At 46.9% G+C, this 18,980-nt stretch overlaps 1 protein-coding gene across 1 annotated transcript; it reads left to right on the forward strand.

Annotated features, from left to right (window-relative positions):
- The first annotated feature begins 749 nt into the window (after positions 1-749).
- Positions 750-13,399, forward strand: STC2 (stanniocalcin 2). The gene is made up of 4 exons (XM_062587197.1): positions 750-951; positions 3,194-3,336; positions 5,966-6,177; positions 9,812-13,399. The coding sequence occupies exons 1-4, from the start codon at positions 801-803 to the stop codon at positions 10,203-10,205; spliced, it is 900 nt and encodes a 299-aa protein (XP_062443181.1). The 5' UTR covers positions 750-800; the 3' UTR covers positions 10,206-13,399.
- Positions 13,400-18,980: the final 5,581 nt, after the last annotated feature.

Raw genomic sequence — 18,980 nt, forward strand, 5'->3', positions numbered from 1 at the left:
GAAGCGGTGGAGGATTTCCAAGAAAGTCTGAGTAGTAGCTGCTTGGGAGAGGTCTTACTTATTTTTTTATTTGATCAAGTCTTGCCGCTGAAGCGCCAGTGCCGCAGGGCAGCCGGCTCCGGGCACGGCCCGCGCCGCTCCGCGCTGCTCCGCGCCGCCCCGCGCAAGCGCCAGCTGCCGGCGGCCCCGGTGCGCGCTGCGGCTGCGGTGCAGCTGCCGGCCGCGGAGGCCGCGCACCAGCCCCTCGACGCCAAGCGCCCTCCGCCTGCAGAGCAGCGCGGGCAGAGCGCGTGTCAAAATCCTGCTTTTTCACCTTTTCTCCCCCCTCCCGCCCTCCCGTCCTCGCCGAGCGCGGGGGGGGGGAGGCGCTGTGCAGACCCCCCCCCCCCCAACCCCGCCAGCGGAGTGGGAATCCCTGCGCGCAGCACAGCTCGGCACGGCGCGGCACGGCGCGGCGCGGGGGGGCGGCGGGGGGGCGGGGAGGCTGCAACCTGCCGTCGGGGCAAGGCCGGCCCCCGGCGGGCGGGCGGGCGGAGCGGGCGGCGGCTGCCATTGGCCGCGGCGCGGAGCGACACCTGCTCGGCTCCCTCATGCGAGTGACACCGGGGCTCGGCGGGGATATTTGAGGCACCCTCCCGCGCCGCCGCGGCCACTCCGCGCTTGCCGCCGCGCCGGGCACATGCGGCTGGCGGGGCCGGCGGCGAGGAGCGCGCTCGGCCCGGTGCGGCAGCCCGCGGGGACGGGGGCGCAGAGGGGCGCGCCGCGAGCCGCGGCTCCGCGGGAGGCTGGCAGCCGGGACCATGTGCGCGCAGCCGCTGGGCGCACTGGTCACCCTGGCGCTGGTGTTGGCCGGCTTTGATGCGGCTTGGGGCACCGAGGCCACCAACCCACCGGAGGGGCCCCAGGACAGGACCCCCCAGCAGAAGGGGCGCCTGTCCTTGCAGAACACAGGTATGCGGAGCTGGGCTGGACGCGCGATGCGGAGGAGCTGCGCGCTAGTGCTGCTCAGGGGCGGAAGCCGTGAGAGCGGAACGAGCTTGTCTGTGTGTTCTGGGTCTGGAGTATCGGTGAGACAGACGCGCTGAATAGCGACAGGCATTTATTTTCGTGTATGACTGTCAGGCATAAATCATAAGCGGAAATAAGAGTTCACTCCTAATTACCTTTAAAGCCCGGGTTTGCCAAGCACGTGTTGCCCTTGGAAGTGCATATGCAATAACTGGCCGCCCGCGATCCAGGTGACACACCGCTGAAGTCGCTCTGGGTACAAACTCGGCGGCGAGCGGAAAGTTGTCCCCTGCGACGACGGGCGAGCGGAGGCTGCTGCGGGGCGCAGCGCGCTCCGCCGGCGCGGAGCGGCCGCCGGGCGCTGCCGGCGCGGGGGGCTCGGCGGCGGCCGGGGGCGCGGAGAAAGTTTCCCGGCGCAGGGTTTGGGAGCGGGCCGCGGGGAGGGAGGGAGGGAGGGGAAGCGGCTGGAAAGGGCTGGGGTTTCGCCCTCTCCGCAGGGAGCCGCGCAATGATGCAACGGGCCGGGGGTTGCTCCGCTCCTCTCCGCCCCCTGCGCGCCCTCCCCCGGGTATTATCTGCCTAGAAAGAGAGAGCTGAGGCGTGCACTTTGCTGGATCGCTTCCCAGCCATGCAAAGAGAGAGCGCGGGATCCAGACACTTCCCTTCCCCCCTTCTCTTCTCTCTCTCTCTCTCTCTTTTTTTTTTTTTTTTTTTTTTTTTTTTTTTTGTTAACACTCTCCGTGCTGCGAGACGTGTTTAAACACACACGAGCAGGAATGCACGAATGCCCATTAGGGACTGCCACATGTGAATCACGGCACTGTGCAGTTCTCAGCACGCTGGAGCCAGGACATGTGATCCGGCAACGGTTTGCATCCGGATGCCAACACAAGCACTTAGGGCTGAGCTCCCAGCCCCTAGGAAAGCCCGGCTCCGCGCTCCGCGCTCCGCAGCGCGCCACAAAGAGCCCCATTTTCGCCGGGGCGGCGCGGACGGTGCCCGGCCGCCCCCCGCGGCCGCCCCTCGGGGCAGATAGACGGAAAAGCGGCGGCGATTTGGCCCTGATTTGGGGGTGGGGGAGTGGAAGAGGGTCACGTTAACTCCAGTCCCCCGCTCGGCTTCCCCGGCCGCGGCTCCTCTGCCTTGCGGCGGGGTCGAAATTCGCCCGAAAGTTGCCGCGAAGACTTGCGAAGGGACCGCATGGCAAAGGGGGGGCTGGGGATGTCTGAACCATGCTGCGGTTCAGAGGGGGATTAGGCTGGCTCCCAAGAGAGAGCTTTAATTAAAGGTACCACTAGGGCACAGGGTACAAAAATTCTTAGCATCCTCAGTTCTGGTCTAAAAGCTGCCCCTGTTTAACTTTATCCCTAGGCTTTTTCAACAACCACCTTCCTTCTGGCAGTACTACTACGTCCTTTTTTTTTTTTTACAGACCAGAAGCTGTCTTGTTAAGAATTAGATTTTTGTTTTTTTGTGAGCTGCAGACAGTTTTTTTTTTTTTTACAATATTACATAACATCTCATAGAGCAGTATAAATACATACATAGCTGCTAGTCCAATTGATCTGTTATATATGTATATATTATATATACGCAAATACATATTTTAAATTGATTTCTAAACAGGTGAGGGTGTAGTTGCAGCTTTATGCAACCACCCAGTGCAAAGGACTTCATTTTTCAGTGGGACTTTTGCTGTTAACTTTGTAGACATCAGACTGGGGGGAGCCCAGTGGTTTGTGAAGAACTTTTTGCTAAATCACCAGACACTAGTTCAGAGTACCAGAAATAATCAATTCTGCTGGCCGCATTCTGGACCTCTCACTTGGGCAGCTGAATTTGATGGGTGTCTTTGTACAGTCAGACAGCAAAAAGCATGCCTGTCCTTTAGCTCCTATGAAATCAAAAAGCATTAGACAGTTCTCAAGTGAAATAGCTTGACGTAAGCGTAGTGGATTTGGCATTTACTTCTTGGATATCACTTTCATAACATAATACACCCAAGTTTTGGCCTAATTTCTGCAAAAAGTGGGCATGCTGTGGGTACAATAACTGTTGTCACATGTGTTTTTTTTTTCTTTTGAACTGATGATGTTAGCAAAATATCTCTTTCCCTTCCCCCCCCACCCACCACTAGTTTCTATGAACAGTTCCTCAAATTAACCGTAATCAATGCTCATTTTAGCTGAAATCCAGCACTGCCTGGTTAATGCTGGCGATGTGGGATGTGGAGTGTTTGAATGCTTTGAAAACAATTCTTGTGAGATCCGAGGCTTACATGAGATCTGCATGACATTCCTGCACAACGCTGGAAAATTTGATGCGCAGGTAACAAAGAGAAAAAGTGAAATGTCTCATATATCTGCTCGGTTCTAATGTGTACTTGGCATGTATATTAGTTCTTTAACACATCTTTGTGGAAAAAAAAGTTACCATTAAGGAGCAAATCTGCTTTTGCATATGACCCAGCTTCTACTTTTTTGCATCAAAGTTCAGCTGTAAATTTTGTGCAGTAAAAAGCTTATCTTTTTTCTCCTGTTCAATTTTTCTGTTGATTTGAAGAATCTAGAATGAAGACTCCGAAGCAGAGCATGCACAGGCCATGTGTAGCTTGTCCCAGGAGACAAGCAGTCCCTAGCTGCAGTTCCATACAACAGCTTTTTTCTATGATACCCAGGATAACTGCATCAGAACAGTCATAGACAGACATAGTTTTCTGAAACATTAAGTGGCTTAAGCTTCTAAATCATGTAAACTTCCTAAATCAGTTTTCAGCGCTGATTCTGAAATGCGGCTTGGGTGCCCAGTTCACTTAGACGTATTAGAAAATATTTCCCAAGGTGCAGTTAGAGTTTGTTCTTAAGACTTGCACGCAACCAATATGGGCAACCTCCTAAAGCCACTGAATTCAAATAATCCTTTGGTTCAAGCACTGACATTAAGATACATTACTTAGATGGTATGCAATATTAAGTTTGTCTCCTTCATTTTCTCCCCAGACCATGTATGCATCACTGAGACATCCTGTTATTATGTCCTGTAAACCTACTCTCCCATTTCAGTGTGGAGGGAAGGGAACATTACGACGGGCCAGCGGCATTTGGCTTGACCATGCAGCTTGTTGTATAGCTTAACTAACAGCACAAGTTATATAGCACTCTTAAAAGCATGGTAGAAAGCAGGGCAGACTTCAGCCCTTTTCATGAGGGATGGTGGGACCACCCAGTAGAAAAACACTTTGGAAGTGCTGGAGTTCTCAGCTTAAATTCTCAAGGACGTACAAAGCGTCCGGCTAGCACTTAAAACTGGAGAATTGATTCTTCTAAGCCCATGGGTATCTAAAAACCCTCAATTTCCAGTTGGCTTCCAGAAAATGCTATCTTATTTTTGCACAATATTCTCTCAGTGAGTAAAGCTGACAGAAGTAAGCCCTGCTGGCAGGGAAGGAAAGCAAACACCTATGAAGGTTGAGTGTAGCCAGGGATAACTATTCCCCAAGATACCCAGTTACTGTGAGTCAAATACAGTCTGTTTCACATCCAGGATGCATTGCCATGCAAAAGTATTAAACCTCTGGAGTTTTAGTAAGGCGGTGACTTGACCCTCTGCTATGACATGGCTTTTTAGGGCCCATCTCTTCATTATCTACATATACCTTTCTGGGTGCATTCAATGATGAGACTAGTACTGGTGATTTTAGATTTTCTACTCTCCTTCTCTTTTCTTTGAAACCTGAGAATTGATGTCAGGTTTGATTTGTACAAGAACTTTCTCTTTGTCCTTATTTGCCCACTGTGCCGTGCATGTTTGTTACCACGGGAAAGGGCCTTTGGTATGTGGCGTAGAAAGGGATGATGGGCAGCACTGATCTCTGATCAGCAAGAAACATTTCTGGCTTGAAACAATTTGGGCACAAAATTTACTTATCTGGGTGACTCTCCTGTGGGTCTTGGTAATGTCAGTGGAGTTATGCCAGGGTACCCTTTGAATAAAGGACAAGTACTTTCTACATCTAATTTTGTCATTGTGAAGCATTTGTGTAAAATAATCTGAAGCTTGTGCAGCGATGGAGGCAGCACAGAAGGCTTCTGCACACCTATTGCTCAGCAAAGTAAAGACAGTCTGAGCAGAGCGGTCACAGACTTTAGCGCACACAGCATGTGATGTATCTAATGGCCAAAAGAGAAAAGGTAGGGATAATTTTGCCTTGATTCCCTCCAAACAATTGAATGAGGGAATCACAAGCAGTGGTTAAAGAGATATTGCCAAAGCAGCTTTCCAGCAACATTGCTGGAATTTCTTGTTCTGATTTCTAATGTCACTCAATATTTCTTCCAGTAAAAAGACACCAAACAGCACTGTAGGATTACTGTAGCGCTGATCTGAGTCCTTTTCTGCCTGAGGAGTGGTCGTAGAGGAAACACTGACAGCTGGGGAGTGGGACGGGTACATATGGAGGATGCATATCTATACAGACTATGAGGAGTTTGCAAACTGATTTTTAAAAAGAAATAAACTAATTTGAGCTGACTAACTTAGTATCTGCTCAGGGTCCTGGGGACCTCAGCCACTGCAGGATGCACTTCTTTGTGTGAGCCTGCTGTGCTGCCACCCCAGAAGTGGATGAAGCTAGTAAGTCAAGCATCACATTCCCTAAAGGTGCTTGCTGTTGTCCTTTCCCTTTTTGGGCAGTCAGCTGTTGGGGCACAGGAAACCTTAAAAGAGCAGTGAGAAGACCCTGTTTGTTCTGCCCTGCTGGAATAGTAAGACAGGGTAGCTTAGCATGATCTTGAAGGGTGAAGAAATAAAGAAAAGAAGGGAAAAGCCATCAACCAATATCGTTAGTAATCTAATAACTCTTGACATTGTCTTACAAAGCAGCAGCTAGTTGAGCATAAATCACCTGCTGTGCTTAATGGACGGAAATACAGACCTACTCCATTTCTTTTCTTCTCAGGGAAAATCCTTCATTAAAGATGCTCTGAAGTGTAAGGCTCATGCCTTGAGGCATAAATTCAGCTGCATCAGCCGTAAGTGCCCTGCCATTAAAGAGATGGTGTTCCAGTTACAGCGGGAATGCTACCTGAAGCATGACCTCTGCTCTGCTGCCAAGGAGAACGTCCAGGTCATTGTGGAGATGATTCACTTCAAAGACCTGCTGCAGCACGAGTAAGTGCCTGTGTGCTAGTTCTGTTAGAGATATGGGAGCTCCTTCCCGGAGCATGATGATGCTGACAAGTTGTGCATCTCCCAAGAGCTGTTTCACCTCCTTACGGCCTTAGCATATCTCGTTTTCTCACATTCTGGACCAAGGTAATGCTTTCTTTACAGGGGTCCTTGAAGATTAGTTTGTTTACGAAGGGCTAGGTGAGGCTGTTGAAAGGAGACGACATGGACTGGACATGGATCTAGCTGCATCTTTAGTTCATTGGCAAATACAGTGTTAGCGTTTGCTGTTTCCAGGGGCATCCCACAATGTCCAAGTGCTTTCCAGACTCAGAGGCATGATTCCTGACCGCAATACCTTGTAAAAGGCAATAGCTAGAGAAGGGGGGGGAGGGCTATGCAAAATTGTCGGTAAGAAGATAATTTATTTTGCAAATATATGCTTATAAATGCCTTGTAGTTAATTGTTCCTGAACGAGCTGCAGTCCAAACAGCTCCATATTTACCTCAAATGCTTTCCAATAAAACATTGAGGTGTACAGCAGGAGGCACAGGTCAGACTTTAAGTAGTTCATCTCTGGCTGGGAACTGAGCTGCCCCCCAGGGAACGGCAGACACAAATCTTTGCTGGAATTGATCAAGCTGCTACATGACGGGAACAAACAAGCCGCAAGCTGTTTGTACCAATTCTCTGTGTACAGATGCAAAAACTAAGGCCTGCTTTTCTTGCAGGTGAACATCTCACAAATAAAAAGGCTCAGACACAACCTGGCAGCAAATTTAACCTTAGAGCATCTTCCTACCCTGTACCTTTGACTTTTTATCCCCGGTGGATACTAGCCCAGAACCCCCAAATCCCAGCAATTGTGACAGATTAATTTTCTCACTGGATCATTTGGTTTGGGCTTCCAGCTGTGCATTTTCGAGGAGCTGGGCCCTGATTTCCTTACTTTCCGTTGAAAACCGCTCCTCTAATATTTAAGCTGCAGTTACAGAGTGAGAGAGAGAGACTCTCTCATGCCCGTTTACCCTAAAATGCAGACTCATTTGCTGCGGTTTGACAATCTGAACATGGTGGGCTGAAAGCAAGGCTCTTCCCATGAACATTCCTGAGGCTCGGATCAAAGGCGTGGCTGGTGGCCTGGTGGCAGATGGTGGCCTTGCCAGATCGGCTGGCTGTGGCCGCAGAGGAGGGCAGCTCCCCCCTGGGCCCCCGCTGGCTGGGGCGAGCCGGGCAGCGATGCTTCGTGCTGCACAAGAGCACCTCTCTGTGGACACTGCTGAGGCTGCATTAATAGGCTGTAAATGAGGGTACTTGGCACCAATTAAACCTCCATCATTTGGAGGTGAGAAGAGCTATGACAGCCAAAAGCTGTACAAAGATGAGTAAGCTCTCCTTATTTTACAAACAGGCTAAAGCTGGAACGCTCAAAAGCAGCTTCTTATTTCTGGGGACCTTGACTGGGGAGTTCTCAGTTTGAGAAGAGAAGGATCATTCAGCTGAACACCTATAATTTGCGTGATGTCATTTAGCGCTTCTTACACTTCATTTTCAGCATCTCATAGAACCAGAGCTCCGCTTTCCTGTGCGGGACTCCCCAAATAGACTCTCTCTATCCAGTCTTCTCCCTCCTATATTTAGAGGCCATTTCTGAAATTCTTGAACTAAGTAACTTGTTCAAGCTCAATAGGCAAGTGTGGCAGAGCTGGAAATAAAATAAGGTCTGCTGACTTGCAGCCTTGTGCTCGGTTCAGGTACTATGGTCAGGCTAGCTGAAATGCAAAAAGTGAAAAAGCAAAGGAGAAATGGGCCACTACTAATCCGCAGGGCTCTGGCAGACTGTGAATACCTGAAATATTTGGCAGCTATGCCACTTTTTAGTCATACCAGCAACCTTTCTCTTCCAAAGATTCTTTGTAAAGATTATATCCAATTTTAACAACCGATCTCTCTCCTCTCTGTCTTTTTTTCTTCCTTCCACTGGCTCACTTTGTATGCGATACGCTCATCTTTTTTCACATCTTCTATTTTAGATTTAAAACAAAAACTAACAGCTTAGAACCCAGGGGCAGTATTCAGACGTGGTCCTCTGTTCTGTCCTTACTATTTTCTGTTGACGTGCGCTAAAGAACGCAATCAGGGCAGCAAAGTCGCCTCTTGAGTCAGCTGCTGTGGGGGTGCGGGTCAGACTGATTTATTATGGTGGAAGTGGTGACAGGCCCTGGCAGATTATTCTCTGCTGCATTCCAAATAACTTTTTTAAATAATAAAAACAATCCAAATATGGGAAATACTTTGAGGTGGAGGAATAGGTGGCTCTCCAAGATTAGTCATTCAAAATGAGCTTAAATAGTTGGGCAGAGTAAAATCGTAGTGGTGTCACACGCTAATCAGCTTAATCTGCTGGCTTTCGTCATCTCCCTCAACTCAGTCCATGGGAATAGACTGCTAGACAGGACTTGTCTGCACCTAAACGGTGCACCACCGCTGCTCACACCACCATCCCCTCCCCTAACGTCGAGCCCAGGCCCTCCACCGTAGGCACTTCTTAGTTTGCACTTTAGATGGTGTCACTTACTAGGAAACTTCTAAGCATGTCCTTCTCAGCCCACCTGGGTTGCCTGCTAACAGCTGAACAGTTGTGTCAAAAGACAGCATCAATGTTGACCCACAAGGCTTGTGACCGCAACTATTTTAAAATACGCTGTGCTCTGTGACCCTTGACTGAGGAAACTGAACTGCCTCTTTTCAGAAGCTGCAGTGTGTTACGGGGCTTCAGGCTTCCGTGCAGGCAGGAACGATGGGTGGGAGGCAGAAACAGGCCTTGGGTTGTTTGCAGTCCTTGTTTTGGGGGAAAAGATGTATACTGAAAGTTATACTTAACTCTGAAGAAATTGAGGAAACAACTCAGTATGGGGAGAAACTATGCCACCAAGGTGGATTCCCTTGTATTTTAACTCTGTGCAACTAGATCATGAGTCTAGATAAGATCTTACTTCTGGCAGGAGTCAACATCTCATGTTTCAGGGAAAGCTAAAGATGGTAAGGAAACCCAGGGAACTGCTTGGTCAAGTGCATGTTGCTCTTTCCGGAGATGAGGAAATGCCTTCCTCTTCCAGACTAGAGACTGGTATATGCTTTGTACCAGTCATTCATCTGGAGATAGCAAAAAGTATTTTATGAAGTTGAAGAGGTATGGAAAGAGATAGAGAAAGGAGGCGAGAGACCGCAGTTGTTTCATTTGACAGCCCTGCTTGCTAGGCATATTGGCCTGACATCTTCCTCCAGCGGAAATTAAGTTCTCTCACTACATCTCCACTGGGTGAACAATAAAGGCAGGCCCAGCATTTGCATGAAGCTTAGCTTCACTGTATGCTGGCATGTGCATTTCTTACAGAGCTATGGCCAGTAAGAACATATCCCAATGAGGAATAAACATGTGACGTTGAACTGGTCTGCAAGGTAATAGAGTTTTGAACCCCAGGCTGCCAAGTGAACAGGTATCAGGAGATTAAAACTACTGAACTGCATTGTAAGCAAGGGAGAGAATAAGGTAGAGTATCCATTAGCCTCATTTACTGGTATATAGCCCTTACATATTTTTAACTTTGCTCTTACTGTTTGCTTTATCTCCAGGCCCTATGTTGACCTAGTGAATATCCTGCTCACCTGTGGTGAGGAGGTGAAAAAGGCAATAACAAGAAGCGTCCAGGCCCAGTGTGAGCAGAACTGGGGAAGTCTCTGCTCGATCCTGAGCTTCTGCACCTCAGCTGTGCATGCTGACTCCATCTTGAGTCCAGAGAAGAAGGCGGGCGAAGCCAGCAAAGCCGCTGCTGGCCGTGGGGACATACTGGCCCACTCCGAACCTGACCACAGGGAGAGCTCACGAGCATCCAAGGGAGAGAGAGGTACTAAGGGCCACTTGAACACCCATGCCCGGGTAAAAGCTGGGGCCCATAGTCCCAAAGGGGCACATGGGATCATGGACCGGGCAGACGAACTGTCCGACTTCTCTGACATCCGGAGGTGAAAGAAGGCACCAAGCTCCCCTTTACCCCCTTCCTCCCCCTCCACTGGAAACGTCCTCCGTTGAGTCCATCTCCCTATCTGTGGACATTCCAAAGCATTTCTCATTCAGAGGTCAAGCACAGGGCATTGCAAGATATTTGGACCTCAGCAACAGTGTATATAGTAGCAAAGGGAGAGCAGTGGCAATGGGTTATCAATCCAGCAAACTCCACGCTTGAGTAGCCACTGAACTTGGCAAAATGTCCCCAACTAAATTCTTTTCCCCTTTTTTACAAAATGAATGTTGGTTGAAATTTAGGATCTTGTTTTGAGGTTGTTGGGTTGCTTGGGGGAGATTGTTTTCTATTGGTCCCCTTGGCTGGGGAGAAGGTTACAAGAGGGCTCTGCCAGACTGTATTTGGCCACATGTGGCTTCACACCCTGAAGGTTTAGGGCACAGTCTTAAAGCAGATGGCCAAATCTCAAAGGGATTTGGGTTCGGCCTGTGGCTGAGAACATAAAAGCTCGAGGCTGTCCATATGATACTCTGTAGTGAACCAACTATCTCATTTCTTGCACAGGAACCTTGCAGTCTTGAGCTCTGTCATTTTCTCTTAAGTAACTTCTGAGCCATTGTTCCCATCTGGGTGATGCTGCCTCATTTAAGTGCCCCCTGTTTTTTTTTCTTAACCACTGCATAACTTGACACTTGCTTATCCAGTTACTTCAGGATGCCAAATGCCTAAGTGGTCACCTTCCAGAAAGATACCTGGACGGTTACAACTTGCTTAGCTGCAGAACACATTGTGGAGGACCCCTAAGCATAAGTTCTTAGACCTCTAAACTCCATGGGGATATTCTCTTCTAGAAATTATACCTGCCCACACAGGGACACAGCTGCAACGGCAGCCCACCTCCACCCTTATGGACAGCCCAAGCTTACAAGGATGGGTGTAGGCTCAGGCAGTTAAGGAGCCCACGTTGTTTCATTAGAAATGTCTCTCTGTGGAAGCAGCTTGGTGCAGGTGCCTGTCAGCTGTGGTTTATCAAAATGCCAAAGACATTAAGAGGGGGTTGACTTTTTGTTAATTGTCATGCAGATAATGACCACCAGGGTCTGCAGAATTGGTTACTGGAGAGGGAAGTATGTCAAGAGCTCATTCTTTCTGGGTAGTCTTTAGTGTAAATGAGGTGTTATCTCTCTTACCCTTATTTCCTATGCAATTATAACTCTCAGGTTGCAGATCTGCAATCATTTATCCCCAGATGCTGTACTGGAAATGTAGGTTACAGCACCCGTGGGGACAGGAGGGTGAGCTCCTCAGCCTCCTCTGGAGAAAAAGTGAGTTTTCTTAGCGAGTGGGAATCACACCAAGCATTTGAGCCTTCTCATTTAGGAAGCATGGGAGGAAAGCTGTGGGGGCAGAAAGGCAGTTCAGTGGAGACAGAACGTACCCAGTGAACTAACGTACGTCTTGTCGCATGGTGGGTAGAAGCTGTATAAACGGTAGAGCATGTTGGAATTTGGCTACAACTTCCAGCTTAGATTTTAGTTACTGTTAAGTGAACACAGCTCCTAATAACTTTATTCAGAGTTCAATGCACGTATCCACCAGCAGAATTTATAGGCACTACTTTTAATAGAAGTCACGTAGGAAGCAAGAGAGGATTGTTAAGTTGAAAAGATGTGTCCTTATGTGATCACCAGGTCTTTATTTAAAGAAAGGACCTTGATCTAGTTTGATTTTACTCCCAGTTAAGTTCTGTGACAAAATTCTTACTCAACTTCATTGGGAAGATGTAGGATCAGGCCAACTATTGTAGCTGCGAAGACTGTCCTGACCTGAGGAGCAGAGCTCCTTCCAGTGGGAGTGCAAGTTGGTCCATTCAGCTGTAGAACTGTCCTGTGGATGTGGCCTCCAGGATTTCACAAGGAGGAGCTTGCCAATGTTAATCCCTGCCTAGCTCTCTGATGACCAACACCTCTGCTCCGCAAACCAAGTCTGACTGCTAGTGGTACCATAAGAAAGTCTCTGGTCTCCCTTCTCCCGAGTTTCCTGTGAGCATCCTCTTTTCCCCTTCGTGGTCCATAGCCACAGTAGGGAACAAGCTCAAACCAAAAAGAGAATCAAAGCTTATTAGCAAAAAACAAACACAGAACAGAAGCAACTTACTACCAACACAATGTTCTTGCATCGAACTAAAATAAGATCCCTCTCTCGTTAGATGTCTGATCCATCTATGGCAACCAAACATATAGATATACATCCTTGAATGTCTCAGTCAACATATCACCTCAGCATGCATACAGTTTTATTTGTATTCATTCATTCTGAGTGGGGAAAATTGTATATTCCCCTTGTTTAGTCAATGAAAATTTCTTTTTTTTTGTTTTGTTGGGAGCTGTGGGTGGGGGGGTTTTGTATAAGGCATAACATTTTTTTTCCTCTGTGTGTGAAGATTTTATGTGTTCATCTACTGATTCCACATATGCTATTATTGTAAATATTTAACATTTCTATTTATTATAGTGTCTCCATTAAAAAAAAGAACACTGCTGGCTATGATAATTTAAACGTATGTCATGACCTGTGTTGTATATATTCATGCCACTAGTATGTTTTTTATGTTTAAAGCAGCGTAAATATAGTTTTATACAGTTCCATAATGTTATTGACAGCATAAATCATTTATTTATTGTTAAACCTTCTTTCATATCTAACAAATGGGGGGTGTTTTACCTGAGAGTATTTTATTGTGACATCTGCATAGCCTTAATTCTTTATAAACTTTTAAAAAGGAAAGAACTGTCCATTTAGATCCTGTATGATGCTTTAATTAACACTCCTTATGAACTTACTGTTCAGGAAGGAGATTTAGCTTAAAAGCCAAGGTATGATGTTTCCTTTACACTTCGCATCTGGAATGAGCCTTGTTCGGGAATGGAAATACTGGGAGAAGCAAAATGCCTACTGGAAAAAGATATCAATAAACCATAGAAAATGCTGTCCTAACTTAAAGTGCTGAAATAAAAGGAGAAAAAATAACCTTCCTTCAATTCCAAATCTCTGGGAGAAAAACATACTAGTTTTATCTCATGTAGAATTTGCAGCCAAATAAGCTTGTTAAAAAAACAGAAATGCATATGGCTTTAGACAAAGCTCTGTACCTTTCACACTATTATTTTCCTTAAACACTAATAAATGTTTTGAATAAGTCTGCGGCTGGCTTTGTTTAGCTGGAATTTCAGTTGCGGCGCTAAGGGGTAAGAAAGCAGTTTGAGGCCAGGCCAGGCCAGGCCAGGGGGAGATGCACGGAGGGGCGCAGGGGACCTGTCCCATCCCATCCTGCTCAAAGCCCTTGTGCTGGACTGGGAGCGGCCAGGTCCCCACTGCCGGGCTGGAACGGGGCTCCCAGCGCTTCGGGAGCTTTTCCCTTTGCTGGAATTGAGTTTGCTGCAATGCCTCAGTGCACCTCACCCGCTTAAAAATCATCTGCTCGGGGAGTGGGAAAGGAGCCCAGGGCTGCAGTGGGGAATGGGGACGGGGACTCGGCCAGTGGCCAATGTCCTGGATGTTCACGGGGATCCTCGTGTTGCAGCCCCGGCGAGCCTGGTCACAGCATCCTCTGGGAAGGGGCTTCACACAGGCTGGGGCCACGGCTCTACAGTGCGATGTCAGCCAGACCCACTCACAAATACAGCAGTGACACTTTTTAAAAGCTGTAACAGCTGAGATTTACACTCCTGAATGTATAAAAAAAACCCCTCTGTTATTTATGTAGCAGCGAGGTCTCTCCCTTCAAGATTTTACCATAAAAATGGAAGATGCCCATTTGATGCTCTGTTGTCAGCTAGCAGTAATGCAGCGGCGGGTACCATTTGGCGGCTCCGAACAAGGCGGTAACCCACAAGTACTGTAGCTTTAATTCTCTCTCAGATCGCTCCATTGCCACCCAAGGAGAGATCAGATATCCAAAGCTTGGATGTCTACTGGAATTTCAGCAAAAGAGAACAGCTAAATCCTAAGATTACAAAAAGCAAACCCCATAAATAGAGCTTTGTGTTTTCTCTGCAGTCAACAAATAATAAAATTTATAAAATAAATTTTTTTAAAAAAAGGATGATGGCTTTTCCCCTTCCCTTTTCATATAGTGTCATTGTGTAGGCAGCGAGGCAATGGGGGAACTATGAGAAAGCATCTCAGAACATAAGGCAATGGGTTTTTTTTAAGGCTGCTTGCATGAAAAAGCACATTTTTAATGCTCCTTCTGTGAGGTTTAAAAATAACTAATATAGTTGAAGTCTTTGAATAAGATGGACTTCACAAGCCTAAATGTGATTTGCAGCAATCTAGCAGCTGTGGCATTTCTTTGCCTTTAGGTGCGACAGCTTGTCTATAATCCTGCCACGGACTGTCGTTAACCGCCACAGGGAAAGCACATCTTGCCAGTCGAGATGTGACAGTGTTTGGTGTGATATGGTCTCAGGCCAACCTGCAGTCAGCCTTGGGCCACGGAATAGCTAGTGCTGAGGTTTGACCTCTCATTGTCATTAAAGATCCCACTGCATTTTTTTGCAGGCATTGGTCCACACCTTGGCTGCGGTGCAGCTAAGGTACCGGCACTCTGCCATCTACCATCCTCCCTGCAGTTTTGACTAGAAAAGTTATTTTCCATTTCCTGATGTGTGCTGTGGCGAGACTGCGTTCTGCTCCAAAAAGTGGCTACACATCAGCAATGGTGACGTGGCCGTTGCCTTCTTGCAGGAGAGCACGTCCTACAAAACAGAGCACTAACAGAGTGCTGACATAAAAAGTACAGAAGCACAGAAGAAAAGAGAAGCCCTAAAATGGACTTCAGGGCAGGGTCGCTGAGTGGCTGGCTGGTAGTCACCTCCCTCAGGGAATGATACAGAGGAAGGAATAGATGGGGCGACAGCATCGCTCCTGGGTTTGCTGCAGCCCTCAGAGCTCAGCTCTGTGTGCACTTCGCTAGCTGCACCAAATAGCTCTACTTCTCACCGCAGTAGAGAGTCTGGCGTGGTTTCATGGGAGGTCTAGAGCGTAGCTGCAGAGATTCTGCATTGCACAACCCCGAAAACTGCATTATTTAAAATACATTGAATACAAGTCTACTTCAAGACTGGAGTGATCTTAATTCAGTTTGGACTGAGTCACTTTGCAAGTGGAGTAAGATGAACCAAATCAAGGCCATTTAAATTCCAAATGCACGTCCACGCAAAGGTGTCACAGAATTGAACGAATCCCACCAACATTTGTACCTTTGGCTGATCAGGATTTATTCTCCTATGGGCTCCCTGTCTAGCCTCCCAGAAGAACAACATTAATTCCAGATATTGGCTTGCTCAAACATACCAAAACATTTACAAATGTGTATGTCAATTTACATATCTCAACCCACTATGTGGGCTCCTAATTTAAACTTACAGTGAAAGTCGCTGTGTTAGTTTTCGACGGCTCCTAACCACTGCCCTTATCTCTCTTTGGTAAGTGCAGGCCTGGAGATCGCAGGAGTGCAATCGCAGCTCTGAAGCGGTTCTCCGTTGGGACACGTCTGATAAATTCACTGCAGTCATCTTCCCAGGTGAGGGAAGAGTTAATAATCGCTGGGAAGCCTTCTCGCCAACGCGCTTTAAAAGCTGTTTCCTGACACCTTACCAGAAACACAAATCCCACTCAGTTTTCACTGCTAGCTATGTTCGTGTTTCCATGTTCTCCTCACAGGCTTTCAGAGGAAAGGCTTCTATCACACTTGCTGGTTAAAAGTCAGACATTTCTGTATACTTTCCCTGGGGAAAAATACGCCACATCTTGAGCTTTTGAGTGATCCTGGGCAGCCTGTATCACACAGAACCATCACGGGTCCCCCATAGTGTGACAGACCCAAAACCAGAAAGCAGGTTAAACTGTGGAGAGAGGATGCAAGGGAAGAGCAGCTGGACCTCCCTGGGGGCCAAAGCTCCACCAGTGCTTCCAGAGGTCCCTCCCATGTCTCCTCCTGTGGTTCCAGCACTAAAGGGTCCTGGCTGAAGACTGGGGTGAAACATAATCGTATAATCAGTCAAATCCTGACAATTTTTGTTTCTGTGCATTTCCTTTAGTGAAAATTGTCCTAGCCAGCTGAGCATTTCATTTTGAAATCAAAACCTCATGTTTTTCTTGATCAAGAATGTAGAATGGGGACTTGAGGGTTTAAAGACACGACAAATTATGGGACGCTGCAGGGGCTGAGAATTCCTGTCTCTGAGGATGCTGACTGTTATAGCCTTGACCTTTTCTGCAAATGCCATCCTCTCTTATAAAAATGTGGCTTGGAGTTTATTTGGAAATTCTTGTAAAGTAAGAAGAAGCCCTTGGAACAAATCTGCTCTGAGGCTCTCCCCGCAGATGGAGATACAGCTTTTTTAAGGGTATTCTTCCACCACCGTAGTGCCCCGGGGGCAGCATTGCTGCAGCAAGTGTGCTGAGCGCTCCCGCGGTGCATCTGTCAGAGCGGTGATGGCACTGCAAAGATCCGGCCCGACGTGTGATTCCATAATAGGAACCTGTAATAGGGCTGAAATCGAGCCTAGGCTGGCTTACACAGCAGATCAAAGAGCGCTAGAACAAAATGCCCCTGTGGCACAGACGGTGCCAGCTTCCACTGATGTCATTAGGAACAGTAAAGTGTTGTGCTAATGGAAAGTCTAAAACCAGGCTGCGTTTTAAAACAATGAGCAGGGTCACCAGATCCAGCGCTCCGCTATCTAAGACAACATGTCACTTAAGTCCCTCTATAAGCCCACTTCGATTTCTCAGATTTTCTTCAGTTTGTATCTGCTTTTCTCTATCCCACAACAGTACTGCACTACATTTGTCACCCATGAATAATCCCACTTACATTTTAGACTCTCCTTCTTCCCCAGAAAAAAAAATGTAGTGGGAGGTGTGGGGAAGCTCAGTGAAAGCTGACAGTCAGAAGAGACTGGGAAAGGCCTACAGAATGACTTATTTAGATGTCCTATTTTAAGATAAAGTGAAGAAGAATTATGCATGTTCAGCATTTTGCTCAACTGACATGAAAACAAGTCACTACAAAATCAGTTTGTGCACGCAGAAAAGGACATATCATGTTCCCTATGTCTACTGGAACACTGAAAATTAATTTGTTTTTCAATACACTTTGAAGAGTAACCCCAGGAATTACGTATTTTTCCCTTGGATCTACTACCTACATTTGCTGATCCACAAACTAAAACTAAATGAAGGGGTAACAAGAAGTCTGCAAAGGCCACTTAAAACCGTTTTGGCTCATATAAAAAGGAAGGACAGTCAGGATATCTTAGAGGGTCCAGAGGATCACCAAAGAAGCTGAGGCTGCTTTGCATCGAGAAAGGCATCCCAGGGCTACGGGGCAGCTTTAGGTGACAGCCTGAAGACCATGCAGATTTTAGGAAAAGGAGATGGATTTTGCAGCTATCTGAATTACACGCACTAGTGAAAGCTGGCCACACTTTACAGCCCAGGACTGGGGAATGAGTCTTGGATAATAATTAATAGCTCAATCTTGGTTTCACCAAAGCTTCTGGTAAAACATCTTGTTGATAATAATAGGACATTAGGATTAGGCTCCCAGCTGGTGCTGGGAGTCACTAAAGCTTTCCTAACTGCATAGGCTTATGAAGAACAATCTTTAGAAAACAGATGAGGCTGAAAATAATCTGTTCTCAAACTTCCCACATTCAGAGATGTTTGAATCTGAGGCATGGGGCTGTTTTTTTGCAGCACTCCCTAAGCATAGATCATTTGCAAAATGTACAAGAGCAGGCAAACCATATTGTCTTTCTACAGTGCCTGGAATTGCACGAGACACCTTAAATGTGACAGAAGTAAGACTTAATTGCTGCTTCTAAAACCCTGAAATAAAGTTTACTAGGCTTTCTGAAATTGTATACCATACTGCTTGAATTCTGGACATCCTACACATAATGGTTGCTCTCTCCCTTTTATTCTGTTGATCACAAACAATACAGTAGCACAACTTCAATATAGGAAAAGTGGTCAGACTCTCTCTTCTAAGGACGGAAAAAAAGAAAGCCAAAGCCATACCTTTCCAGGGAAGATGTTAGCAGGATGCAGCATTTATTTGAGTAAGTACAGCAGTAACTCTGAGTATTAATTTAGAAGCAGAAACTTGAAAGGGTGGAGTAAAAAAGGACCAGGAGACAGCACTGGGAATCTGTGATGACACCATATAAGCACATAAACTGATTTAGGAGCTTGCTTAGAACAAACTGTTCTTACAGTATTGCCAGACTGACCAGAAACAGGAAGAGCATTGAAGTCCAGCTGACCAATGAGTTGGTCAAACCCTCTTTCATGGGATTGCCAGCCAAATTTGTACACAGTGAATTTCAGATAAACATACAAATGTTGCAACTCATTGGACTCAGACTCCTCTGGCAATTCACCTGTTTTTTCCTTCTGTCAGGATTATGGGTTCAAGTAGATGGTGGGCAAGGAAGAGGAGGGTCAGGTTTTCCATGAGCATGAGGCATAGACAGGACAGAGATGCAAAGACTGTACTGAAAAGTCCAGACTCCACATGGCAAAGAAATCCCAGACCTCAAAGCAACATCCAACCTTCTGATCTTCAGAGGAATTAAAGTATCCTTCAGATCTTTGAGGACAGGAAAATGAGTGAACTTCATACTGTCCTTCAGGAGCCATGAAATCTGTCAAGCTGTTATAAACCAGTTACTACAGCTGAAGTTTTGCTTTGGAGAAATATCAGCAAG

Source organism: Rhea pennata, chromosome 14 (assembly GCF_028389875.1).
Source record: "Rhea pennata isolate bPtePen1 chromosome 14, bPtePen1.pri, whole genome shotgun sequence".
NCBI classification, from domain to species: Eukaryota; Metazoa; Chordata; class Aves; order Rheiformes; family Rheidae; genus Rhea; species Rhea pennata.